Source organism: Ammospiza nelsoni, chromosome 1 (assembly GCF_027579445.1).
Source record: "Ammospiza nelsoni isolate bAmmNel1 chromosome 1, bAmmNel1.pri, whole genome shotgun sequence".
Classification (NCBI taxonomy): Eukaryota; Metazoa; Chordata; class Aves; order Passeriformes; family Passerellidae; genus Ammospiza; species Ammospiza nelsoni.
In genome coordinates this window covers 149,112,974-149,140,721 of record NC_080633.1, presented here as the reverse complement: position 1 = coordinate 149,140,721, position 27,748 = coordinate 149,112,974, and the positions used below count along the sequence as shown (strand labels likewise).

At 45.7% G+C, this 27,748-nt stretch overlaps 2 protein-coding genes across 2 annotated transcripts in view; both read left to right on the top strand.

Moving 5' to 3' along the window:
- COL22A1 (collagen type XXII alpha 1 chain) overlaps nucleotides 1-19,578 on the top strand; it is a 209,404-nt gene extending 189,826 nt beyond the window's left edge. The window contains exons 57-64 of the mRNA XM_059474675.1: nucleotides 2,754-2,825; nucleotides 4,651-4,686; nucleotides 5,583-5,627; nucleotides 5,908-6,087; nucleotides 14,308-14,374; nucleotides 16,027-16,209; nucleotides 16,574-16,651; nucleotides 17,612-19,578. Coding sequence (XP_059330658.1) covers nucleotides 2,754-2,825; nucleotides 4,651-4,686; nucleotides 5,583-5,627; nucleotides 5,908-6,087; nucleotides 14,308-14,374; nucleotides 16,027-16,209; nucleotides 16,574-16,651; nucleotides 17,612-17,799 — 849 coding nt within the window. The 3' untranslated portion in view covers nucleotides 17,800-19,578. The remainder of the gene's footprint in view (nucleotides 1-2,753; nucleotides 2,826-4,650; nucleotides 4,687-5,582; nucleotides 5,628-5,907; nucleotides 6,088-14,307; nucleotides 14,375-16,026; nucleotides 16,210-16,573; nucleotides 16,652-17,611) is intronic.
- Nucleotides 19,579-25,200: 5,622 nt separating this feature from the next.
- Nucleotides 25,201-26,001, top strand: LOC132073686 (leucine-rich repeat-containing protein 40-like). Its single transcript, XM_059472929.1, has one exon. The coding sequence runs from the start codon at nucleotides 25,201-25,203 to the stop codon at nucleotides 25,999-26,001; it is 801 nt and encodes a 266-aa protein (XP_059328912.1).
- The last annotated feature ends 1,747 nt before the right edge of the window (nucleotides 26,002-27,748 follow it).

Genomic DNA, 27,748 nt, shown 5'->3' with positions numbered 1-27,748 from the left:
TGTTCCTGGAATTGAGATGCTAGCTGGGTCATCACTTTTCCCAGTGAAAGTTAAGTGTTCAAAGCAAATGGAAATGATTGATTGCCTAGCATGGAAAAAAGATTGGCATGCCTCATCTTCACCAATAGATTGAATTTTGCCAAGCAGAGAGCATGCAGCCAGCAGAGAGTTGTCACAAGGAAGGAGAGGGCCTTGGGGAGTTGGCTGGCTGCCATTGAGGGATAGTGGCAGCAGAAAAATCCTCCCAGGCACTTGAGGGAAGTGCAGACAGCGGGCAGTAAACCAGGATCAGGAAGCATAATGAAACTCCCCTGAGGCCATCCTGTAAGGAAGAACAGCTTGGAAATGAAGAGCTATAAGAAGGATGGTGGTTTGGTTGTTTTTTGTGTTTTTTTCCTCTGTTCTGCTGCTGAAAATTGTCCAGAATTCAACAAATCCATGCAAACATTTCTTTGTGCCCAGTAGCATCTATCACAATTCAGAGCTCTTCCCTCTCTTTGCCCATGGAGACAGTACAGCTTGCTGGACTGTGGGATTAATAGGAAAACAAAGGCAGAGCAGGAGGAATGTGAAAAGCTGCAGCAGGGCTTCACTCTTTGTGACCCTTGCAAAGTCATAAAGCCACTTCAGCCTCACCACAGACTTGTGCCCTGATCAAGCATCTGCAGAAATGTCTCAGAGAAGCAAACACCACAGAATCACAGAATCACCAGATTGGAAGAGACCTACAAGATCATTGACTCCAACCCATGCCCTGACACCTCAACTAAACCATGGCACTGAGTGCCACATCCAGTCTTTTTTTAAACACATCCAGGGATGGTGACTACAACCCCTCCCTGGGCAGACAATTCCAGGACTTTATCACTCCTTCCATAAAATAATCTTTCCTAATATCCAACCTTTATTTATTTCCCTTGGTGCAGTTTGAGACTTGACTCTGTTCTGTCAGTTGCTGCCTGGAGAAAGAGACCAATCCCTTTCTGGAAGTTGGTTTCTGACTAGAACCACCTTTCAGGAAGTTGTAGAGGGTGATAAGATCACCTCTGAGTCTCCTTTTCTCCAGGCTAAGCACTCCCAGCTCCCTCAGTCATTCCTCACAGGGTTTGTGTTCCAAGCCCCTCACCAGCCTTGTCACCCTTCTCTGGAAGTGCTCAAGCATCTCAACATCCTTCCTAAACTGAGGGACCAGAACTGGACACAACCTTTCTGTGTGGGGAGTTGGGACAGGGTTCTGCAGTCTGAGAGCCCTTCTGCATCAAAAAAGAAGTGCCACAGGCTTTTTGTCCTTGACATAAGCTCTTCTTACCTTTCTGAGACTGCTGCCATTGCTTCTTGCCCTGTGGATCCTTGCTCTTGCCTTTTCAAACTTACTCTCTCATTTTTGTTACACCTACCCTTGTTCCAAATTCCTATCACTGCTTTTTTTTACCTTCTGGGTCTTTCTCAGGTGGCTTTGGGATGCCTTGTGAATGCCAAGTGGGGATTATTATTTTAATCATCATAGTGTTAGTACCTATGTGATGTGACCCAGGGACTCACAGGCAGCTTCCTGCACAAACAGCACCACAGCAGCCTTTGCTCCAGAGGATTTAGAGTCCAAAAATAACATAGGAGATTGAAAAAGGATAAAGTCAGATGGATGAGGAAGGGGAAACGATGAGACAGTGTTGGTCAGCAGAACAGACAGTCATCTCATCATTATCATTCTCTGTCATTAAAATGAATCCTCTCCTTTTCATAAAGGTTATTATGGGAAGTGTCTCCTTGTGCTGTACATAAATCCATTTATTTTGAAATGCACTAATTTCCTTCACAGTGTGGTGTGACAAGCCAATATTTTATATTTCTGTGTTGAAAAAAAGGAAGGTGAGGAAGGTTATCATGGCAATAAGGATTTTTTTTTCCACCTTCACTATTGCTGACTTGAAATCACAAGGTAAAACCTGCCAGGAGCCTTTTCCTTTTACATTTGCTGTTTGACAAGTGCCCATCACAGTTCACACTTGCTCATGCTTGAGCCCACACACAGCAACACAATCCAGCCCCTGAAATCTTCAGGGCAAGTTACACACCTCAAATCCATGTGCTTTGTGCCTGAAAGGCTCATTGGTGCTCACTTTGCATGAGTTTTACTCTGAGAAGAAAAAGGGCTGTGTTCTGAACCAAAATTAGGGGACAAAGTTCTGAAAGTAAAGGTTAAACTAAGAGTTAAAACCACATCAGAAGTGTGCATGAGACAGTTCTGTATCATGAACTGTCATTTCAACTGCCCTGATCTGCAAGGAAAAAGGGACAGTTTGACAGAATATCACAAGAGATAAGCGAAAGAGACATAAATTGAACCTGGAAATAAAGGCAAAGGAGAAGCCCTGTAGCTGTCTGTTGGTTGTATTCTTGGATTTGAGCAGTATGACCACCTGCACTGTTTCCCTGTCATCACCCATCACGGCATTTCTGCTCTCAACACCCCTTTATAAGCCATGTGTCACCACAACAGCCCTGGAACACACCTCCTGCCCCTGCCATAATTGTCCCTTTTCATCTTCTCCCAGGGACCCTGAAGAGCTTATTAATAAGGCAACCACAGTGCCTGCACCCTGCTTTTATAAAATACTTTGTTCTTCCTTGTCATTTTGGGAGTCCTGCTGCTAAAATGAAATTTCCCAGTTCCAGTGTATCTGTAAATGAGTGTTGTTGGAAAGAGGTGTTATGAAAAGGTGTTCTAGTGTCTGTCTCATTTCTGTCCTAAGGGTCCCAAAGGAAATAAAGGAGAAACAGGCAGCCCAGGACTCCCTGGCTTTATAGGACCCCGAGGACCACCTGTGAGTATGTCTGGGGATGGATTAGATCCTCTCTTTACCTGATTTTAAAAGTTAGACAGGAAGATGGGACATGCTTCTCTCCAGTTAGTTAAAAAAAAAAGCATAAGCAGGATGTATAACAAATGCAGAAGCCATAAAATTTTACTTCCAAAGGAAACTGGACTGCAAAAATAGCATTTTTCATATGGATGAGCAACCATAATCTCATGTATGGAGCTGGTACCTGCCAGTCAGCCCTGATAATGTGTGCATTAATCAGACTGCTTCAGTAGTCTTCTTAATACAAGTATGGGGTATTTAAGTTCTCAGACTACACCTCTGCATGAACCTTAGATGGGCTAAATAGGGAAATTGTGAGTGCTGTATTATTATTGCAAATTGTGAGTACTCTATTATTAGTGCAAATTCACTAATAATACAGGTATTTCTGATACTTGCTATTCTGAAGGAAATTCCTTTGTTGCCAGCAACAGAGGTACATTGCAATTAAAGCATTCATATATCTCCCAAAGTGATCTAAAATAATAAATAATAAACCTATACCATGACATTATCACAGCCTCAGCATTCAATCTCTTTGCAAGGTGAGTAAAAGATCTTAAATTCCACTAGAAGGATGGAAAAAGTGATTGCTAGGTAATTTTTTTATTTCTAGATTTGTTGTGACAAAAAATGATAATTTAAAAGATTTTTGTATGTCTCTAGCAGAGCTGAATCTTCCACAGGATAATTCTTTTTTACTTCTGTATGTTTTAATGTTAAATTTCATGATTTGAAAGGAAGGTTTTGGATGAAAAGAGGAGAAATAAATATTTCTCTGGACAATGAATTTTAAGCAGCAAACATGGTAGCCATTTAAAACTGAAGTGGGCCTAAGGAAAACTCAAGTGAGTTTAATGCAGCCTTATTTGGATCAGACATCTCTGATTAGTTCATTCCTCATGGAGATGTGTATGGGTGCTAACACAGCTGAAGATGTTATGTTTCCAAGGGAAAATATCATGTTACAGATATGATCATGTGTGTTGGCTGCAATCAGACTTAGAAAGTTTTTTTTTTTTCTATGCATGATATGGGAAAGTGGCCAGAATTTCAGCAACAATTAGGTTAATGTTCACTTTGTTTTACCTGCAGTTCAGGACTGCAGTGATTTTTTTTTTCATTGAAATACTAAAATGGAAACTGTATTGTCTAATTTTCACATTAAAAATGCAAAAAAAAAACCAGATATGTGTAAATAATTCTACAAGGGTACTTATTGAAATTAAGATTATTTAATACAGTTCTGAAAGACAGGTGAGCACTTAGCGTAAAATTCTTTAAACCTCTGTATGTGTTTTTCCAGCTGGTGTAATACAAGATGGTACTTCTACTGACAAAATTTACTTCACTTACATCTTCAGACACTTATGGGTATAATGCTGATGCCATTATACTTATGGGTATAATTCTGGTGCTCCTTAAGTTAAACAAGACCATATAAAGTGTATGAAACTTCGGGAATTGTTGGTAAGAAAAAGGAGCAAAGTGTGTTGGAAGCAGGAACACACAGTGAAAGATCTGCCCTCAGCTGGTTTGTTAGAAATTACTTCCTGTTATTTATGTTTACATGGGATGCAAATTCACTAAAAAATGCTTTCCAAATAGCAGGATGTGTCTATCCAGGAATGACCAATAGCAGTAGGATAAGGATAAATCATGCAAACCTGCTACTGTGTAGAAAAAACTTGTGTTGTTAACACAAAGCAACACTTATGAGTATTAGGTAGAGTCTTTCTTCCAGCTCCTCCAGTGTGATGCTAAATCCACTTTCTGTGTGTCTTAGGGAGAACCAGGAGAGAAAGGTCCTCCTGGAAAAGAGGTAAGTTAAATTCACAGTTGTTTCAATATAAGACTGGTGTCACAGGGAAAAAATCATCAAGGGTGTTACCAGGGTTGAAACAAATTGGTTTTTTTTCATAGAATGATTTGGGTTGGAAGGGATCTAAAATATCATCTATTTCCACCCACCCTGCCGGGGGCAGAGACACCTTCCACTAGACCAGGTTGCTCAGAACCCCATTCAACCTGATTTTTCAACCATTCCAGAGATGGGACATTCACAACCTCTCTGGACAACCTGTTCCAGTGCCTCACCACCCTCACAGTGAAAAATTTCTACCAAATATCACCCTTTCTGATTGTGAAGCCATTTACCTCTTGTCCTGTCACTACAGTCCCTGACAAAAAAGTTCGTCACCATTTTTCTTATAAACCCCCTTTTAATTCTGGAAGGGACTCTGAGGTTCCCCCAGAGCCTTCTCTCCTTCAGGCTGAGTAACCCCAGCTCTCTCAGCCTGAATCCACAGGAGAGGTGCTCCAGCCCTCTGGGCATCTTTGTGGCCTCATTTGAGCTTCTCTGACAGGTTCATGGCCTTGCTTATATTCTGGCATCACAGCTGGACATAGCACTCCAGGTGGGGTCTCACCAAAGGGGAGTGAAGAAAGAGAATCACCCTCCTAAACCTGCTTGTCATGTGGTTGGGGTGGGGGCTTTTGCTGTTTTTTGTTTCTTTGGGGTTTTTTGTTTGGTTGGTTTTTGGTTTTTGTTTTGATTTATTTTTCTTTTGAGAGCAAAAGAGAAGGCTCTCAGGAAACTGTGGGATTGTCATGGAAATAAATTTTCCTGGGGTCACAGGAATCATTACAAAGGCATATGTTTCATTATTTACTCTTATTAAGGATGGTTCTTTTATGCTTACCTTTATTTTCTTGCAGGGCACACCAGGGAAACAGGGTGCAATTGGCTCCAAAGGAGAGAGGGTAAGTTGGAGAACATTACCAGTTATTTGATTATGATGAAATAAAGAGAGCTATTCTGAGTTAGGGCCTGGGGGCAGAGGTCATTCAAAAGTGAAGCCAGTGCTTCACAGTCTTCCAGGTCTCTTTAATCATTCTCCATCAGAACAATTTGTGATTCATTTGTAGTGCACCAGATGTTGCACTCAGCAACTTTGCCAGCTCAGCTGTGAGTGTTTCTCTGTGTTTGGAAATCAGAAGTTTCTTCTTATTTTGTGGTGGTAATGTCCTTCTCTTCACTTAGGGAGAGCCTGGCATCAAAGGTGAAAAAGGCCTTCGAGGAGAAAAGGGTCCTCCAGGTGATCCTGGGATACCTGGTCACAAGGGCCATCCAGGACTGATGGGTCCTCACGGACCTCCAGGAGACACTGGGCAAGTTGGTCCTCCCGGTCCTCCGGGGCAGCCAGGATTTCCAGGACCAAGGGTAAGGTTGCCAGAGAAACGCTTTGTACAGTAATTTTGCTGCCACAGGGATCAGAAAAGTACCTCAGAGTACATTGAGGATGACAGAAACTGGAGCAGGAGTATGTTTTAATGGGGAGGCAGTGCTTTTAGCTCTTAATACCCATAAAGGGGAGCTGTAGCACATCTCAGGGAATCATGGAATCATAGAGTTGTTTGGGTTAGAAGAAACCTTGAAGACCATCAGTTCCACCCCCCTGCCAGGGTTAGGGACACCTTCCACTAGACCAGGTTGCTCCACGCTGTGTCCAACCTAGCCTCAGACACTTGCATGGATGGAAATTAGGAAAGCTTATGTGGGTGTTGACTTGCACTTCAGGGGAGCTAAATAATCCAGACTCATAGTCAGTGTGTCCAGTTGCTGACAGTTTTTACCCCTAAATGCCTAAATCCATTCCTGTGATGTTGGCCTTGGGCCTTGGTGTTGGAGTGTAAAAAAAGATTCTTTCTATGAGGACAATAATGTGTAGCACTTCATACAGAGGACTAACACCTTCCTCTGCTGCTGGTTGTTATGAGAGAAAAAATGCTGAGCTGTGGAAAGGTCACTGCTCTATTCCTGGAAGTCCTGTAGTCAGCTCATCAGAATTCATGAAATACTATTTTTGTTTAATATTCTCCCTCTTTTTTTTTTTCCTCCCCCTTGTTGGGAAACAGTCTCACTACTGAGAATGCCTGAGGGTGGTTTATATTGCAGAATGAGAAAAACTACCAACAGCAGTGAAGCCACTGTGCCCATCCTGAGGATGGAGATCATCTCTGAGGAGAATAAACAGAGAATAATCTCTGATGTAAAAACTGACTAAATTTTAGACAAAGCATTTATTCGTGTTTGAAATCAAGTGATGATTATGGAAACTTAATTTAACTAATGGGGTTAAAACTTGAAAAGATAATTTGTAAGCATTTAAATTATGCTCTGCAATTATGTTTACTTAGTGGGATATACACTAAGAGCCATCAAAAATGCTTAGTACTTAATAATAAAATTGTTTCTTTTGTCACTAGTGACACATCTTTTTCTCATGCAAAATTTGTGTCAGGAAGGAGGTGGTAAATGGACCAACTCTGTATTTATCAGCTATGCTATTGATTAAAATTGAAATGTCACTTAGCTATTTAATAAGATATCATTTTTTAATGAAGAATAACTTCTGATTCAGAAGAACTCACTAGGTTTTCATAAACATAGAGAACACAAACTGCATCTTTGTATGTTAAAAGTGTAAAGGAAAAGCAACACTTTTGCAAGCAGTTGATGCACAAAATAATGCAGTCTTTAGGTTGACCAGAAGTATTTTCAGAACTGACAGAAATGCAAAGAATTCTTTTAGCCAAAAAAAAATGAAAAGTGTATTTCGAGTGGAACATCTCACTTTCTGATTTATAAAAGAAAATACTCGATCTTTCTGCTTGCAAATGGTTTATTGTTTAAGCATGGCTACAATTTTCTTTTGAGATCTTGCAAAGGTAAGAGCCTGGCAGCCCTAAAACCTGTTTTAAATTTATTATTTACAATCTCCCACCTATCAAAAATGCTTTCTTAATTTTTTAGTTGCATCATCCAGAGTTGTAGTTCACATTACTTTGAGTTTTTACAGCTATTACAGCTCTACAACAGCAGAAGTACAAAAGAATCAAGAGAAAAGATGAAAGATACTGTGCCTTGGGAGCTGGGTAGAGGGCCAAGGCCAGACAGCCACATGCCCTGTCTCTGTTCAACAGCCTGAAATCAGACAAAACTTTCTACTGGTTTGGAAGAATAGGTATCATATGCATAAACTGGCTTCTGTTTCCTGAGATAAGGCCTGCTGGCAGGGGATACATCCAATATGAGTGTTCTCAGGAAGTCCAGATAGCCAGCATTAGAACCTTTGGAGCACATGCACTCTCTGCAAGGAAACATGCCATGATGAAAAAGAACATAGTATCTCCACTGTGATCTGGTAGGGGAGAGATGTTTCCTAATGTGACTTCTGCAAATTCTCCTATGAGTGCATAGGAAGGAGATTTTCTTAAGGGTGGTGATGGGAACAGTGCTGCAACTAGTGCCCTCAGACCAGGCTCCCTGCTTAAACCATTGACCCATGGTTTGCCAGAAGGCTGGAAACTGAGAATGCCTTTTGGGTCTGTTCCCACAGCACATTCCTGGAAAGGCTGTCAGCCTAGGGCTTGAGCAGGGGCACTCTTGGCTGGTTTAAACTGTCAGGATGACTGTGACCAGAGAGTGGAGGGGAATGGAGCTGCAATGCGTTGGCATCCAGTCACTATTAGTGCCCAGTCCTGTTCAGTGTCTGTCCTGCTGATGTGGGCAAGGCCATCAAGGGTACCCTCAGCAGTAAATTTGTGATGACACCAAGGTGGATGGAGTATCTGAAGGGTAGGAAGGCTCTGTTGGGGGGATGTAGACAGGCTGGATGGATGGTGTGAACCCAGTGGAATGAGGTTCAAGAAGAATAAGGCCTGGGTTCTGCCCTTGTATCCCCCCCAAGGCCCTGCAGTGCCCCAGGCTGGGGGCAGAGCAGCTGGAAGGCTGCCCAGTGGGAAAGGCCCAGGAGCCGACAGTGGCCAAACGTGAGCCGGCATGTGTCCAGTTGGCCAAGGAGGCCAGTAGTCTCCTGGCCCTCTCTGTCAGCATTGTGTGGCCAGCAGGACCAGGGTGGTGACTGTCCCACTGTGCTGGGCACAGGGGAGGCCACACCTCGAGTGCTGAGTGCAGATATGTGACCCAGTTAAGACGCCATTAGTGTGACATGCTGATGTGCCAGCTCAGGTGCCAATGAGACCATCTACCAAAGTTAACAATGGGGATTTTATTTAAAAATGAATGTGGGGTAGAGTGAGATGGAAAGAAGGGGAAAACAGAGGGTAAGGGAGAGATGAAGCAGAATACAATCTGAGACACTTGGATCCAGCAGCATCCTGTCAGTCTGTCCTCACGCTGTGCTTCTCCATTCTGGGGACCCCAGTTGTTTTCTTGGAGGTGTTGGTGTTCCAGGGTCAGCACCTTTCTCCATTCAATATTGGGGGTATTCAGGGAGCCATTTTCCTATGTTCCATGTGAAAGGAGAATGGGCATGCTTTCCATTGCCTGCAATGCTAAGGCCCAAGGAGCATTTCTCAGCTCCTAAAGCAGCCTGAGGGATGCAGCCCTCAATGCAGACTGGGCCTGGAGCCAGCTTCTGTGGGATTCTACAGGGCAGTGCTGTCACCCTTCTTCAGCCAGCTCTCCTTGACCACGCTGCCTTGCTGCTGGCTTGGGGATAAGGGATTCTGGCTGGCAGCAGGACCTACCTTTGGCAAGTGGTGCCCTATGGGTGAGCAGTCATCTCCTAGGAATCCACCTGGTGCTGGCCCCAGGCTCACTCCTCCAGCTGCCCCTTGAGGCAGCTGAAGGAGAAAAGGCGGCACAGAGCCCGCCGGGCCGTCTTGGCCATGGAGCGCCATGGCCGTGGGGCCGGGGGGTGTGGGACTGTGGCTGTGCCAGCAGTGGAAGTAGGGACCTGGTGTACCAGGGGCTGGGCAGGCACTGGGCAAGCCTCTGCCAGCACATCAGCCCCACAGGGCTTTTCCTGGGGAGGGGCAGCCTGGGCACAGCCAGCCTCCATGCCTACTGCATCGGCCTCCTCCACGGTGGCAGCAGGCGAGGCACAAACCACAAATATCTCTGAGTTTTCCAACAGTACCATGGGGAAAGGCTCACTGTGCCCCTCCTCACAGGGATCCCTGTCCAGGGGATAAGCTGCTGGCTCTGCTCCCTCCTCTTGCAGTGAGAGGGACAACTCGCTGTCTGGCTCACTGTCCCCCCTCTCCTGCACTGTCTCTGTCAGGGAGCTCTTTTTCCTCCCACTTTGCCATCAGCTGGTCTAGCTGAGTGTCCATGGACGGCGCATCCTTGTTGTTAAAGAGAGACCACATTTCTTCAAACAGGTCAGGAGGGACAAGCTGTGCATAGCTTTCAGTCTCTCCTTTACAGTCTTTTGTCCAGCTGCAAAGTCTGTGCTGGACCCAGGGACTTTCTGCATCAAGGGAGGAGAGGATGTCTTTTTCCAACTTCTCCAGCTCCCCTGCCTTGATTTTCAGATGATCAGAATCATCTTCAGGCCCCATGCACATCAGCTTGTCATGTGTGGTTTGCTCTGGCAGCTGATGAGTTCCCCTCTCCTCATAGGAACTTCGAGATGAGGGAGAAGCTGAGAAGCATGAGGTTTCCTCAGCCTCTGACATGGGGAAAAAATCACTCTGCCCCCTGTCCCAGGGATCTTTGTCCAGGTCAGAAGTTGCTGCCTCTGAGTCTTCCTCACTGAGTGGAAGAAGCAATGCACCCTGTGGGTCACTGTCCCTGTCTCCTGGAGCCTCGCTTTCTGGGAGTTCTGTCTCCTCCCACTTGTCCTCTGGCTCAGAAGTCTCCCAGCCCTGTGAGTTGTCAGAGACAGACTGCTGCTCTGGCAACCAGGCAGGAGACAGGAGCTCAGAGGAGTTTCCAGTGTCTGTGCTGGAGTCACTGGTGAAGCCAGGAGCTCTGTGCATCACCTGGGTCTCTGCATCTGCCTCTTGGCAGAGACTTGACTGCTCCTGAGTGCAGGTGGACTTGGTGAACCTTTCTCCAAACAGGCATGGGGTAAGGCCTCTAAATGAGTCTCCATAAGTGTTGCCACCGTGCTCTTCCTGCACCTCAGGGAGCTCCTCCATCTCGGTGTAATCCAGGTAGTTCCAGTCAGGCTGGGTCCCTGTGCAGAGCAGCATGCCACCAACCCGTTGCAGGTGTGGCAGGCGATGGCCCTGCTTTGCTGGTGACCTTCTCCAGAGCCTTTCAGATGAGCTGTCTGGGGAAGGTGTTTCCCTAGCTCCGTAAGTAGCCACAGTGCCCCATGGAGAAGGTGGCACTAGGTCTCGGTGGCTGCTGCCTACAGGGGCTGCAGACCATGCTCTGCCTCTGGGAGAAGAGCCAGAGGCTGCTGGGGCTGCTGGCAGAGGGGGCAGCTTCATCCATGCCGAGGCTGTTCTTGGCATTTCAGGGCTGAGCTGCCACGGAGGTGTCACTGACAATGGAGGGCCATGGAGAGGTGGCAAGTCTGACACAGACAGTCTTTTTGGCCATGTGACTGTGCCACTGAGGGCCACTGAGTGCCCACCCTCCAGGCTGTCCTCCTGTATTCCATGTCCTGTGGGTTTCCATGAAATGTCCTGTCTAGAGATGAGTCTGTCCCAGTGTAGGGGCGTGACAGTCACCCATGTGACCTCCACAGCTGCCTGCGGTAGTTTCTGGGGCACCTACGGGGAGCAGGTGAAGGCGTGAGATGGAGGTGGCTGGGCAGGTACACTGTCCCTCCTCATTCTGGCAAGCCCAGCTCTCGTCCAAAGGCAGGTTCTGGCCACAGCAGCCATGCCAGCCTGAGTTCCCAGCTGCGCTCGCTGTCTCTGGGCCATTCCCTCACCCAGGCCATCCTGGCATGGGCTCCTCCCCAGAGCAAGGCCTGGAGCCAGGCCTGGCTGCCGCTCTCTGCCCCCAGCCCTCCCCCAGGTCCCACTGCAGCCTTTCCCTCCCTTCCTGTCCCTCACCTGGTGCCACTTCGACAGCAGCGGCTGCCCCTCACGCGACTGGCTGTGGGCGTTTGCCTCATGTCTCTTTGACATCTTGGAAGTGCTGTGACAAACACTGGCCAAGGGCACCCGGGAGAGCTGCTTCCTCCTGAGGAGCTGCTGCCTCGTGAGAGAACTGCTGCCTCCTCAGAGAGCTGCTCTCCTGAGGGTGACAACACGAGGGGTTTGGCTCTACAAGAGCCCTCCATGTCACGGCATGGCTCTGTGTCACAATGGGCTCTGGGCACGACGTAACTGCAGGTCACAAAGGCCTGGTGGGCACTGCCACCCCTTGTCATGTAGAGACATGGCATCCTTGGTCACAAAGCTCTGCTTTAGGCCTTTGCCCCTTGACTTTTTCTATGCTTTTTCCTCTCCCAATTACCTGCCACTCTCCCTTTTCCCACCTTGGATGTTCCTCTCCTAAACATCCCCAAAGATGCCCTTTGTTCTGCCAAGCTGCTTTTCCCACCCAGCCCACCATGTGTCCCACCCCTTAGCTCCCACCTCATGCAGAAAGACAAATCAGCAAGGCAAAAATCAGTTAGCACTTCACCTCGCCACTACTGTAAAAAACAATTAAAAAGTGTTCATTTAAAAAGATTAGCAACAAAGGACGGCCAAATATTCATTCTTTATTGGATATGCGATGGGCATATGGTTATGAAGGATGAGGAAATGGCTGAGCTACTGAAGGCCTTCTTTGCCTCAGCCTTCAATAGGCAGATCCATTCTCCAGAGGACAAGCAGTCCCCTGAGCTGGCAGACAGTGTCCAGGAGCAGACCAGACCCCCTGCAGTTCTCAAGGAAATCATTAGTCATCTGCAGAGCCACTGAGACACTGTTAAAGTCTGTGGAGCGGGCTGGGAGCACCCCAAGGGTGCTCAGGGAGCTGGCAAAAGAGCTCACTAAGCTACTCTCCATCCTGTATTATCAGTCCTGGAGTGTAACGATGTCTCACATGGCTGGAGGTAGCTGTGTGACACCCACGCTCGTAAGGGCAGCAGGGATGATGCTGGGAACTGCAGGTCTGTTAGCCCGACCTCAGGGCCCAGCAAGGTTCTGGAGCAGATCATCGTGAGGGGCATCACACGGCCCAGAGAGGACAGCCAAGGGACTAAACCCAGCCAGTGTGAGTTTAGGAAAGGCAGGTCCTGCCTGCGAAACATGATGTCCTTTGAAGGAGCATGTGACCCTCCTCAGGGCTGAGTGAGAAGCGGGGGATGGCCTCTCTGGACTTGAGCAAAGCCTTTGACTTCATCTCCCACAGCACAGTCCTGCAAAAGCCATCAGCCCAGAGCTTTGGCAGGGGCAGCCTTGGCAGACTTAACTGTCTGGATGGCTGAGTCCAGACAATGGCTGGGAATGGAGCTGCAACGAGTTGGCATTCGGTCACTAGCATTGTCCTCTGTGCCCTGTCCAGTTCAGATTCCCAATAAGGCCCTGCAGTGCCCCACGGTGGGAGCAGAGTGGCGGGAAAGTGCCCTGTGTAAAAGTCCCTATGGTTGCTAGTTGACATAGGCCGAACGTGAGTCAGCATATGTCCAGGTGGGCAAGGAGTAGGGTGGCCTCCTGGCCTTCTGTGTCTGCACTAGTGTGGCCAGCAGGACAAGGGACACGATTGTCCTTCTGTGCCGGGCACTGGGGAGGCCACACATTGTATTCTGTGCCCAGTTCTGGGCCCCTAAATTCAGCAAGGACATTGAAGTTCTGGAACAGTTCCAGAGAAGGGAAATGAGATAGTGAAAATTTAGAGCCCAACTCCTGTGAACACTGAAGGTGCTGGTGTTGTTCATCTTGGAGAAAGGGAGGCTCAGGGGAGATTTTATCGGAGGCTCTATAACTGCCTAAGTGGAGGATCTATCCACATGGGGTTTAGTCTCTTCTCCCAGACAGCTGGTGATAGGACAAGAGGACATAATATCAAAATGTGTCAGGGAGGTTTATTTTGGATACTACAAACAATTTCTTCACAGAAGGGATAATTAGATACTGGAATGGGCTGCCCATGGAAGTGGTGGAGTCACTGTCCCTGGAGACATTTAAGAAAAAACTGGATGTGTCACTCAGTGCCATGGTTTACTTGACATGGTGGTGTTCAGCCAAGGGCTGGACTTCATTATCTCAGAGGTCTTTTCCAGCCCAGTTGATTCTATGATTGTTTTGAGTCCCTTTACATTCCTCTTTTTGGCAGACCCTGCTGCCCTGTGTGTGATGGGTGATGACATGGCACCTGCTGAGCCCTTTGTGGAGCTCTTAGTTTGCACATTATAGAACCACAGAGTGTTTTGGGTTGAAGGGACCTCAAAGATCATCTACTTACAACTGCCCACTCAGCATAGGCAGGGATGCCACCCACTAGGTGAGGTTGCTCCAAAACCCACCCAGCTTGCCTTAAACACTTCCAGAGGTGGGGCATCCACAGCTTCTCAGGGCAACCCATTCCAGTGCCTCACCACCCTCACAGTAAAGAGTTTCTTCCTAACATCTAATCTAAATCTTTCCTCTTTTAGTTTAAAACTGTTCCCCCTTGTCCTATAACTATCTGATCCTTTTACTGTGGTTATCTAGTCTCATCACTGTGGTTCTGACTCTTTAGGGAGAGCCCCCATCTCTAGAGACTTTGAGGAGACTTATCCAAGAGGAGTTATCCAAACAGCTAGATGGTAAGTAATCAGTACCAGGAAGCCAGAAGATAGATCTGAGAGTATGAAAGATGCTTTCCAGAGCTGTGCTGGCACCCAAACCTCTCCTGCTTAAGGAAGATAGAATTGCAGCAAGCTTGCTTGGGAGATGTGTGAAATGAAATGTGCTTTATGGTTCCCCAGGCTTTGATTTTCCCAGCAATAGCACAGAAAGTAATCAGAGTAGATCATAAACTTTCTTTTGAGGTCTCAGCTGGAGAAGAAATGTTCATGATTTTTGCTTATGACTTTTGATGCGCATCAGTATAAGAAGAGGGGCTGGAGGGGATATGGGCTGCTGTTTCTCTCAAAGTATGAGAATTGCAGACCACTACTGATCCCAATGACAGTGAGATGCAGAGCTGTAGTCCTTCTCACACAGCTCTTGATGCAGCTGACACAGCTGCAGGCATTTTGTTCTGCGCTAAAGATCACAGGTATACAGGGTGATCATTTCACAGATTTTATTTACACAGTCTCAGTCTTCAATATCCACACCAGTCTGAAAGCATTTAAGATCAATGAAGAGAAGAAAGAACACTCTTCTCTCTCTATTCTGTAGAATGTTTATGTGATGCTAAGTGTTTTATGAGCTCTCAAGTTTGCTGTCATGGTGTAACCCCAGCCAGCAGCCAAGGCCCACACACCACTCACTCACTCCCCACCAGCCGGATCAGGGAGAGAATCAGAAGAGTAAAAGCTGGAAAACTCATTGGTCGAAATAAAGATAGTTTAATAGGTACAGCAAAAGCTGCACCCAGAAGCAAAACAAAGCAAGGAATTAAGTCCCTGCTTCCCATGGGCAGGCAGGTGTTCTGCCATCTCCAGGAGAGCAGGGCCCCATCACAGGTAATGGTCACTTGGGAAGACAAACACCATCACTGCAAATGTCCCTCCCTTCCTTCCCTCACTTTGTACACTGAGCTTGATGTCACATGGTCTGGAATTCTTCTTTGGTCAGTCTGGGTCTCCTGTTCTGGCTGTGTGTCTTCCCAACACCCAAATTTCCTCCCCAACGTGGCTGTACAAAAAGCAGAAAATGCCTTGGCTCTGTGTGGGCCCTGCTCGGCAATAACAAAAACATCTCTGTATTATCAGCACAAATCCAAAACAGAGCCCCATTCCAGCCACCATGAAGAAAATTAACTCCACCCCAGCCAAAACCATCACGATTGTTCAGGTTCTTAGCACTGAAATGGCAGGCAGTGTGTGCCTGTCTGGAACAGCCTGGAACAAGACCAGCCATGTAGCATCTCTGCATCACAGAAGCAGCAGGAAAAGGCTCTCATTTTCAGAGCAGGAGTGGTCCCAGTTTAACAGGGATCCACCATCTGCACAACTAAAAGAAGAGACATTTCAGATACTTGGAGGACAAGGTGCAGAGGATGAGAGAAATGTTTATGATAAAGTATGGAATTCAGGAGAAATTCAAGGCTACCAAGAAAAGAGATTTAAATAATTTAGAGAGGATCAGAGAGTCACAGTCATGGATTATGGAGGGACAAAAAAATGGGTGACCGGGGAAAATTGATCTATGACAGTACCTCGGACTTTACTGGGCCCCTGGTTCTGGTTTTCCATCTCTTGGAGCATAGTCCTTCTAGTCTAACAAACCCATTACCCTCTCTTCACAGCAAAGTTACCCTACATCCTGGCTCAGATACAGCCTGCACAGGTAAAAGCATCCCATGGCAGACCAGGACCTCCTGGTCCCCCTGGGAAGGAAGGACTCCCAGGAAGAACTGGCCCTCCGGGAGAGCCTGGCCGGCCTGGACAGACTGGGTCTGAAGGGCCACCTGGACCAATTGGTCCCAAAGGTAAGTGAAACTTGGTGTGTTGGGGCAGTCCAATAAAAGGATGTATCCACTGGACTTGGGCATCCACCTTTCCTTTTAGTAGCTTATAAATTGTCCTCAAAATGCAGGTGTTTGAAGCGACCTCAGTCTCTTGAACCAGAGGTGTTGAATATGACCAGAAATTGCTGGTATGTTGCACCTCTGGTCAGAACTAGAGTGGGGCAAGTCTTCATTTCCACTTAATGTCCTCTCTCAGAGGATTGGCCACAATTAGGAACTGTTTTTACCAAATAAATTAGCTTCAATGTGGATGGAAGACCTATAGTTGTGCTTAGTTCTGTAGACCACATTCATCAGTTCATATTTTTTCTTTCCCTCTCTACAGGAGAAAGAGGAGCAAAGGGTGAAAAAGGAGACACTGGCATTGGTCAGCGAGGGGAAATGGGTCCCCCAGGAATTCCAGGTGTGTTACTCAGAACATCCCACAAAACACATCACTTAGAACCACTGCTTGGACACAGGTCTCTGCTGTACTAGAGAGATGATCAGGATGACATAAAAACAAGGGACACAATTTCTGCAGGATGTGGCCCAAAGGGAAGAACTGTATCATTAACATCACATATGGCCACCTTTATTTCCTCAGCCTGATGAATGAGTACAATGAACCATCTCAGTTACAGCTAAGTTAACTGACCTTTGGGTCAAATCCAAAGTGAAGCTTTAATTATTAGATGCACTGTGAAGTGTTTTCTCTGTCCTTGGCAGAGTCTTCCTGTGACCAAGCTGAACCCAGAGGTTCAGGCAGCTTCAGATGTTATGAAAGGTCATATTGAACACCTGTGCCTTGGGGATACAACTTCTGCTTTACTATTACTGCAAAGCAGCAGCAAATACAGTTTGTCTGCAGTCTGAAATTAGGCACCACTGATAAGTTTTGCCTTCACTGCTTTCTTGGGAAAGGAACTATGGGAAGCCCTCCTAACCCCATTGTGTCTGCATCTGGCAGACTGGTCTTGCATTGACTTCAAATAACAATGTGCCTACTATGCTCTGCACCACTGAATTATCTCCCCAGGCTGGCTCTTGCCTCCACTTTGCCATTCTCACCTCCTCTCTGTGAGGACTGTATGTCTTTAGTTGTCTCGTGCATCTCCATGATGTCAGCGTGGAAGTAGAAGAGCAGCCATGTTGGAGCTGAGCATCCCAAGGTCACCATAGGGAGTGGAAATCTTTTTTTCAGAGGAGACACTCTGATTGTATCCTTGAGATACATCCTAGCCAAATCCAAAGCTATGGAAGCTGCTGTCTGCATCCCAGTTTGGCAGCAAAGCCATCTCCTGTGACGTTACACTGCTGAGTACTGCACACTGGGCATGTCACTCACCAGGGCACTCACCAGGGCATTCTGTTTCTCTTTCAGGCCTCCCAGGGGAGCCTGGTTATGCCAAAGATGGGATGCCAGGACCTCCTGGCCCTCAAGGTGAAGCTGGCGTGCCGGGCCTGGCAGGTCCCCAGGGGCCCCCGGGAGCCAATGGACAGTGTGACCCCTCTCAGTGCGCTTACTATGCAAGCCTGGCTGCCCGGCCCTCCAATGTCAAAGGGCCATAGTGTGCAGAGAGCACCCCCAGACTTGTTTTGAAAACTTGAATTCCTCACACCTGCCAAGAGCTCTCCAGTGTCTTCAGCTGCGTTTCTTTCGCAGGAGGCCTTCTAAAGCCAACAAATGCTGCCGGTCGGTCAGATTATTTTTATGAATTATAATAATAATTATTATTATCTTTGATGTGATATGTGAACTTATTTTTTTGTTTGTTTTCTTTAACATCAGGGCATATTAAAATGCTAAAAATAAGTGGGTTTTTTCCTCTTTTGAAAAGCATATAATAGCAATGTGTTGTGTGACTGTTTATGCAAAACCATTCCAATGCCAAATTTTTTATCTGTTATCTGATTAATTTTTTCCAAAGCTTTATCCCTCACCCTTTCAGCTCAAATCAAATCCTGCAGCCTGGAGCATTAACTGTGACACACAGGCACAGGATTGTTGGTGCTATTTGCCATCTGCATGGCAGGGAGGAAGATAAAGTCATACCAAAGCTGGAAAAGGTGTCTCCAGTGCATCCAACTCCCAGTGGACAATTTTGAACAGCTAGTGTGTGCTTTCCAGAAGATCCCTGTTAAATTTAATATTCTTCTGCTGATAAATGAATCAATATTCTATAGGAGCTACTTTTTCATGGAGTCATGTGGGATTTCATAGTAAAGGCCTGAAGGGATGCACAGAAGATCTCAACCTCTCTGTACTGGAGAGTTTTTTTCCAAGAAGTGGAGCTTACTTACCTCTGTCAGGGAGATGCATTTGCAAGGTTATCCTCTGTCAGGTTAAGGATGCCAAATCTCCTGTGCAATGTCAGCACATGCACAGCCAGCTCCCTACCACTGCTTCACCCAAAAATCAGCCAGAGCAGCATAGAAAGCCCCCTGGTATTAAAAACTCAGGAAGCCAACTGTGACCCAATTCACTGTTTTGGTTGATCCATTATGACCATAACTTGGCAAGTGGTGTTACTTAGAGGGCTGGTGCATAGTGCAGCCTGGTCTAGGAGGATGTTGATCTTTGATGAAAGAATGAGAACAAAGAAATGTTCATAAACATGGGGGAAATTGTGTTTGATGGTCACAGCCATCAGTGGCCAGACAGTGGCCATTTCTCCCTATCAGCTAATTGCCAAAATCAACCTGAGAATGCAAAGACAAAGTAAAAAGGGTATGGAGTCTTAAAAGACCTTCACAATAGGTCATTAGTGAGCTTAACCCTCTGACCAAGCCATGCCCACCCACCAAGTGCAGATCTGAGAAGTGATCAGGCCTCAGATACGTGCCAGCCAGCAAAGCAGCTGTGTTTTCAAACCTCTTCTGCACAAAGCAGTTTGTAGTGAGAGATGGGAGTAATGGACCTGACACAGGCACTAAGTGCTGAATGTGTTTGGGAATCTGGTCTGCTCTTCTGGAGACAGAAAACAGGCACCCTGCCCTGCTAGCACATTCTCCATATGGCATGGTGCTTCCAAACTGGGCAGCCCAAGCAGAAGCCACAGCTGTTGATAACCAGCCCAGAATCATACCCTGAGGCTAAAGCGCTGAGATAAGCTTTTGCCAGTCTTGGAGTCTTTTCTCACCCAGTAGCAGATAAAATTTGCCTCTGCTTTACTGAAAAATGAAATCAAATAATAAGTACAAATGCCAGGGTTAAACAAAGTCTTTACTATGTAGCTCATAATGGTGCTATTTTTGCTATTTCCTATGCAAATAAACTCTTTGATTTGATTTTACTGTGTTTCTTGCTATGGAAAGACCAATTAAAGTGAAAATACCATGAAGTGAAAACCTTACCACTTTTAAGTAACTTTCAGTGATATATGTGTTACTGTAGTGCATCTTGGGTTAGCTTGCTGGATTTTAGGATTAAGCAAACATGCTGATCACATGTTTGACAGAAGCATTTTTCTTAGTTCAGGCTGACATTTCCTCCCTCCAGTGGTGAGGCAAAACAGGATCCTTTTTTGAGAGCACCTCCTAACATGGGAACAGACATTGTTTTGGGTAAATGTGGTGGTAATGAACAAGTGTTATGGAGGTCAAACATGTTAACTGAGCCATGCAAATGTGACATTTAATTCCTGTCATGATGGTGACCCCTTCATCTCCACAGGCTCTCATCATCTGTGTCTGATGTGCCATGCAGGTCATAGAATTCAGTACATTCTAGTGCATCATGAGAAGAGAATCTACATAATGATGTTCTGTTAAACAAATTTCAGGGTCTTTAACTTCTGTGAGGTCATAGAATCATAGAATAATTTGGGTTGGAAGGGGACTCTAAGGGTCATCTAGTGCAATCCACAGTAGGTGAGATGGTGCAGTGGCACGCAATTGAATGAGATGAAAGAGTTGTTTTATAACCTCTTTCATTTGAACTTCTGTGGGAGCCATTTCCAAGAGTCAGTATTGGGAACACAAGGGATGCACTTGCATCTTTAATAGCAACTGAAAAATCTGCACGAGCTAGACACAGACTACTTCTCTGAGCATTTTCCACCCATAAAAGGGGACACAGCCTAATTCCCTGTGCTTCAGCATATTCCCTGGCATATGGCTATCTGCTCAGTCTGTTCCCAGAGACATCCCAGACTGTCTCTGTGCCCTGAATTCAGTGGGTGCCATTTCCCTGCTTTTTCTTAAACCTTGTTTTCTCTCCAGCCAGTTAAATGACATTTACCAGGCAGAATCTGTTGTTAGTGAGCAGAGTACATGAGCTGCAGACCCAGATCAAGACCCGTGTTTGTACTCACCCAGATTTTACTCATCAAAGGGAGGTTTCTGTAGCTGCCACCTCTTGGAGAAGCAAGCCCTACAAGAATGTGCCTAAAAGGACACCTGAAATAACAGGTAAGAAAGGAGGGTGTATTTGGAGGATTTCAAAAACTGCCACAGTTTTTGCTTCAGTCTGTTTGTGTGTATTTTCAGTCTTTGTAAAAGTGGTCTGAGATTACTTTGCAAAGTAGGTCTGCCATCTGGGAAGCCAACAAACCTAAAAGTACAGCCCTGGGCATGGTCAGAAGCCGCTCTCCAGAAAATGCAGGTGCCTCTGTGCCTGAGCAGGTGACTGTGAGTGTATTGTCTGTCCAGCACTGTGCCAGGTGAACACACAGCCAGGAGGTGGCAGGCAGGACAGGGACAGTGCTGGTGGCTCTCTCCTAACCAGCCCTGAGTAAGGCAAAGTTGTGGCTTTGGCATCTCAGTGTTCCTGTGTCTGCAGCCAAGTGTGTGGTAAATCACCATTCTGTTCTGAGTCTGAGGTTTAAACCAGGGAATAGACTGATTTTTCAGCTGGATTTTGTTTTGGCCCTGTGGCAATATATTGCTAAAATTGCATTAGAGAGCAAGACAATATATTATTCCGATTTTTAAAAGGAACACATGGGATTTATGGCACCACTGTCAGTTGCTCTTTTTTTTTCCCTTTTTTAAAAATCATTTGTAAATTACAGTAATTATAGCAAACAAACCATTATTTCATTCAATTATTTGCCTGTCAAATAAACAAATTACAAAGACAAAACAAAGCAACAGGATCATTAGGGGAAAATATATTTTTTGTGTTAAATTATTTAACAATTTCTAAACAGTTTTGAATTAGCTGCTTTTTGGAAGCTGTATCAAATGCCTGTGGGCTTTTTCTTCTTTCCATAGAGACAATAAAAATACTGTGTCAGCTAAGCCCAAACTCTGTGCTCTGACCACAGAAGTGGTTAGGAGATGAACACAGATTTTACATTCTGAGAAACTATTTTTTAAAAAAGTTTAAAAATTATATTAAAAAAAACCAAACATAGAGTCTTCTGTTTGTTCAGCCTTTTAATGTGGAAAATGGCCAAGCTCTGCCTGTTAAAGATTTCATTTGACAGCTTCTGGAGCAGGACTGGTGCATAGGAATGGCGGTGTGTCACCAAACACAATACATGGGGCCAGAGACACTGCCAGGGACTGGCAGGTGTGATGTAGGACCTAGGGGAGCCTTCCCAGAGCTTCAGTGGGTGACCCCAGGGGAGAGCACATCAAATAATGTAAAATGTCTATGTCTCGGTGCCTCAATCCCATGCTCAGTCTCTCACAGTGAGATTCAGAGTCACAGAACATAGAACCATAAAATATCCATAGTTTGAAGGGACCCATGAGGATCATCCAAGTCCAGCTCCTTGACTTTAAGGAGTCAAGCTGTGGTTTGACCTGCATTTTGGTGGCTCCAGTGAGAGCTTTAGAACCTGGAGATCCATTCAGCTTATCTAAAGTATTCAGCTGCAGCACTCTGAACCATGTTACCTACATTAACTATATCTCCATGGAAAAGACATCTTCTGGGAGCTGTCTTTATCTTCCACCCTCAGTAACTCACATCCCCCCTGAGCTGGTGTGGGGATATTCATGTTACAGGTGATGGCATGTTGGGTGCTCTGTGACCAGCAGCCAGGCTGCTCAGGGGGAGAGGAGCAAGGCAATGGCAGGAACTTGTACAGTCCTTAGGCAATGAAAACCTCCTTAAAATTACTTCACTCACTCAACAGTTACAACATAGGCTGAAAATAAATCTACTTTCAGCCTCTGTGAGCTGGAGCCCCCTGCTGAGGAGGGTTAAGGTTGCTTCTCCATGGCATGGCAGGAAGAGCAGCATAAGGATGAAGGCAGTCTGGAGTTGAAGGCAGGCTCCTGCCCCAGTCTGCAGCCCCGTGCAGGGGTGAGCATCCATCAGAAACCACCAGGAGTCCTCCTTGCTGCTGCTTCTGCAGAACTGCTGGAGGAAGAATCTCTTCATCAGCCTCCCCGTTGCCTCCTATGTACTAGATTTAGTAGCTGAGGCCTTTAGGGTAATATGGGTCCATCAGGGTTTGGATTTTTCTTTCAAAACCTTTGTAAATGGTGAAATTTAGAGCTTAAGAAAAAGCCTGCTTAATTTTGTTGATTTGGTTTAAACCTGTAAGTCACATACATGATAGATACTGACTTGTGAAATAGGAATAACTTCTTAGAAAAGTGTGAAGGTGTGATGAAGAGGAGACTGCTTTTGGGAACTGCTTTACAAAGCAGATTTTTGTTGTAAGGGTTAACATCTGAATACCTTGCAGGACTTGGCTCCACAATATTGATGCTGGCAACATTGTTGTTGAAGTTTGTCTGAACTGAGAATGAGACCATCCTTCTGGGTCTCTAGGGGATTACGTGTTGAAAATGCAGGCTCTTTCTTGCTACTTTACATTTTGTGACATTAGTTTTATATAGAAAGCATAAGGGGACAATTAGGAACATTAATCATACTCCAAACATCCCTATCAGCATCAGGAAGATGGATGTCCTGCAAGGAGAAGAGAAGAACCTGCCACCTTCATTAAGGAAAGCATGAGTTCAAACTCCAGGTTTGAAAAAATGCAGCAAGAGAATGGTGCCACAGCCCTCAGAAACTTCTTTCTGACAATAACTTTGTCTCTTCATGACATGCTGTCTGAAACACTTGGGTTTGGATTTGAAGAAAAAAGCATGTTCAAACAGAAGGCAGCACATACAGCAATTTGGTTTATTTCACAGGACAGATGTATTTGACAATGTGTTCTTAGAGACACATTTTTCCCCTTAGCAATGTGGGGGATGGTTTTCACCCAAGTCTGAAATTATTGTCAGTGCAATAACTTCTTCAGCACCTTTTTGATGGGAGTTGAGTCTTATTTTTACAGTTATTTGTGAGGTCTGTTGGAAAACAGCCTTCTGCAAGTGAAAATCTCACTTTTCCTTGGCTGCTGCATTTGTGTCTGATGCACAGATATTTCTAAGTTATTGTACCCATTCATGCTTATGAAAAATTATTAGACTCTCTCAAGTTCTGCTGAAGTTTTTTCATGTAAAATCCATCCCTGGAAAGTTTCAAGACCAGTTGGAGGGGAACCTGAGCAACCTGGTTTAGAGGATGGCATCCCTACCCATGGCAAAGGGCTTGGAACTAGATTGTATCTACAGTCCCTTCTAACCCAAATTCTGTGATTCTATCCCAGGAGCCTAAAATGGCTAAGCAGCCTCACAGACAAAGTGATACTGTTTTCTCTTGCAGATGCTGCAAATTTATCTGGAAGAAATCCAGGGCTTGATTTCAAAATGATTATGGTATTTGTACTCTGAATCCAAGTCAAGGGTGATAGCTGGTATATGCCAGGCCTTAAAATGTGTACTTCAGGGTGAAAACCAATTAAAAAGCATTAGAATCTAGAAAGTAGGAGAGAGAGCTGAACAAGAATCCCCAAATCCTCTTGCCAGCATTGTCTGAATAGACAGCTACTACCACTCACCTGTGCAGCAACGTACTCCCCTGGTGCTGGAACAAAGGTTCCAGCAAATTCAGGAACATCCTGGCCTGAGATGATCAGAACTGGGAAAGCAAAGCTGATGTGCAAGACCTGACCTTCACAAGACCTGACCTGGTAGACCTGCTTAGACTACACCTCTAACACATTGTCTTCTACCTCTAATGGCCTGTGGGTCTCCATCTCAAGGAGATCTCTCTCCTTGAGAAGCATTTGAAATGGCTGTCTTAAGCAGTTTTTTAGCTGAAGGGCTTAAGGATTAGAGGATGAAGTAAAAGAGGTTGGCTTTCTCAGCCTGAGGCTTCAAACCCACAATTTTCTCTTTCCAGAAAAATGCCTTGCTCTCAACATCACATGCTGTTCTGAGTGGCTTGGGATAAACCTGGCATTTTACACATCTACAAAACCTTTGACAGCAAGGAATAAAAATTTGCTTTCAAATATGCCAGAGCAAGCGCAACACAAGAAAAATGGTATCTCCATGGTGTAGGGGTTTACACACTTAGCAGGAGGGAGGAGGACTTCCAGATTTCAAAATTGATGCTTTATTGTGTTTGCTGAATGTTAAAGGCACAAACTGACCTGAGGACAAGATTTGTTAATGGTTCCCAGGTCACCAGCTATTCTTCTGTCTTCTCCTTGTCCCATTTACCATGTGCCTTATCTACTCTGCCTTGCTGCTTCCATTGCAATCCCAGGCAATGTGAATTCTTCAGGCAAAGGCACCCTTGATGTTTCCAGAAGGAGAGACCTACACACAAGCAGAGATTTGAACACACCTGCTGAAAAGCACAGGTAGTTTTCCCTGTCTGACCACTGCTCACTGGTTGCAGCTGTGAGAGGCCACATCACAGCCTAGGAGCTGGGTTTGTATGCTCTTCAGAGCAGGAGGGAAAACACCTGATCATGTGAGAATACCAAATGTTTACTCAGTGGGATGTATCTGAGCAACTCAAACACTCTGTGTGTTGGTAACCTGCCCAGCAGAGCACAAAGCTGACAGAAAACCTTGATCCATCAAAAACATCAGAGGTTGCCTGTGGAGCATGCAAGTATTTGTGACTGACAGTCTCTGTCCAACCAGCCACTGTTCTGGTGGGATATGGATGCAGTCACCTTTCCCAGATGTGCCTGTCCACGTCCTGACCCACTCTGGAGGTACCTCACAGAGCATGATCCAAAATATGAAGGGAAGAAGAAGCTCAAGATCTCTGGCAGGGAGCTGCTGTCAGTTCCCACACAGGTCTTTGGCTTGGAGCAGCTGCAGGTGCTGGAGATGAGCCCAGAACGAGAGAGCTGCCTGAGGTACAGGATGGAGCTGCTGCCCCAGGAGATCGGCCGTCTGAGGAACCTCACCTGCCTCTATGTGGACTCCAACAACTTGAAGAAAATCCCTGCTGAAATTGGCACTTTGAGCTGCTTGGAGAGGCTCACTCTGAGCAACAACAGCCTGAGCTCGCTGCCCGCAGAGATGGGGGCACTCCAAAGGTTGCAGAGCCTCCACCTTGCCAACAACAGCCTCACTGAGTTGCCTGAACCCCTCTGCCAGTTGAGGAGCCTCACCTTTCTGGATGTGAGTGACAACAAAATAGATACCATCCCCTCCAGCATTCGGCATCTGGAGAAACTGGAAACGTTGCTATTGCTCTTCAACTCACTGGAGAGCCTTCCTGAGGATTTCTGCCTTCTGAGGAATCTGCACACACTTTGGTTGGGAAACAACCACCTACGGTCCCTTCCAGCAGCCTTTGGGGAGCTGGTGAACCTGGACTGGGGCTACAACTACTGCTCGTGCAATTTTGAGGGGAATCCACTGGAGAGTCCTCCCCCTGAAGTCTGCAGCAGAGGCCCTGAAGGGATCAGAGACTATTTCTCATCACTTCATAGGATTTGGAAAGACTAAACCACTGGTGTCAGTCCTCTTGAAGTGTCTGTGATGGATTTATCCTGTGCAAATCATCTGCACAAGCAAAATGTGTTTCAGACAGCAAGGTCAGCTGAAATCACTCTATGGAGCTCAAAAGCTTCCTCCCTGCTGTGAGGTGATTTCTCTGGAAGTCTTTTTATTTTCCTTAAACAAGTATTGAACAGTGGTATACACCTTTTAAAAACTCATCCAGGGACAACTGTAATTTTTTTTTTGTATTTATAGTTGCATAGGATTATCTCAAGAAATGTTGCAGACAATCATGCAGTCTGAGAAAATAAGCAAGTCTGAAAGGATAAAGTCAGGTAAACAAGTGGTATGTAAATAGCAATAATCTGTACTCTTTGTTTGCACACTGGGTTGAGGCTCGAGTCTGGACTGGAAGTAAGTGCAAGCTGAGATTCTGGAAGCTTTTAAGGTCATACTAACCTGTGAATTTGGCTTTGTTCAGGTAGCACAAAATCTCATCATTTTCCACACAGGTTGAACCAGCTCAGGCTTCCATCTAGCTCTGGAAAAAAAACCCACAACCTGTATCCATGTCCCACAAGCTATTGTGCAAACAATGTCTCCATTCCTCTGGCAGGACATAGTGTATTCCTCCTGAAGAGCAGCATCAGCCTCTGCAGAGTACAGGCAGGGCTCTCACACTATCTGGAGGCAGCATGGACACGGGTTTGATGTGCCAGCCCATCCTGAGCAGACCTCAGAGATGCCACTTGGTGCTGCACAGGGGTAGCTCAGATTTAGAGCAGGCAGCGCTAGCAGAAAAAGTTTCCACTTTCACTGAGTCTGGGAAAGTGTTCAGAGCTATTAAAGAATGAGTATGCAAACTTCCTGCAAGGGAACATTCTAAAAATCCCTGTCATAATCATAAAAGGCTTCATCAGTGTTACATTATGGAAATTTGCTGAGACTCCTTTCTGCTTCATTTTGCTCTCTCTTCCCCCTATCATCAACGTTTTCCTCCCACCTCTCTTTAACTTTGCTCTTTGTGGGTGTTTTCTCTGTGGCTACTCCCTCTGACATTTATGTTTCATTATTTTCTTATCATCAAAAGCCTCTCATTCCCTTATAAATGCTTTTCTTTGCCCTCTGTCTCCTTTGTTTCCTAGGTCACCTTTGGCCAACACACAGAAAGATGCAGTTTTGTGTCTTTCCTGGAAGGAAGGGCTGAGTCAGGTCTGGTGGGAGCTGAGCATGTTCTTACAGCATTCAGAGAAAAAGGGAGAAAGGCAGAGAGATTGATACACAGGCCATTAATTCTCTTGTTCAGTGTCCTGTTATTTTCTTCCCCTTATAGCAAAGATCAGCACAAGGAGATCTGAATCAATGCTGAAAATTTTTCTGGGTGACAGAAGCACAACTCCAGATATGCTTAATACAAACTGATTTTTACATTGCTCTGCCCCTGAACTCTGTGAATTTTTCAAACCAGCTGTGACTTTTTGGTGTCATGGTAACCATATTCATTTTATCAGTGGGCTATCACACACAGATAAATGAGTGCATGGCAGTCACAGGCACACAATTACATCACACCAGGTCATTCAATTTTCCTGCAGCTGATTATTTCTAAGACGTGACATGGGAAAGAAAGGAGTAAAGGAACTGCAGTGCCTTGCTCAGTTGCCTCTTTCTGTGGCAGTATGGAGAACTGGAGATGAAAGAGCAGGAGAATGAACTTCAAGGCTTTTGTCATTCAGGGTTTTTTTCAGAGCAG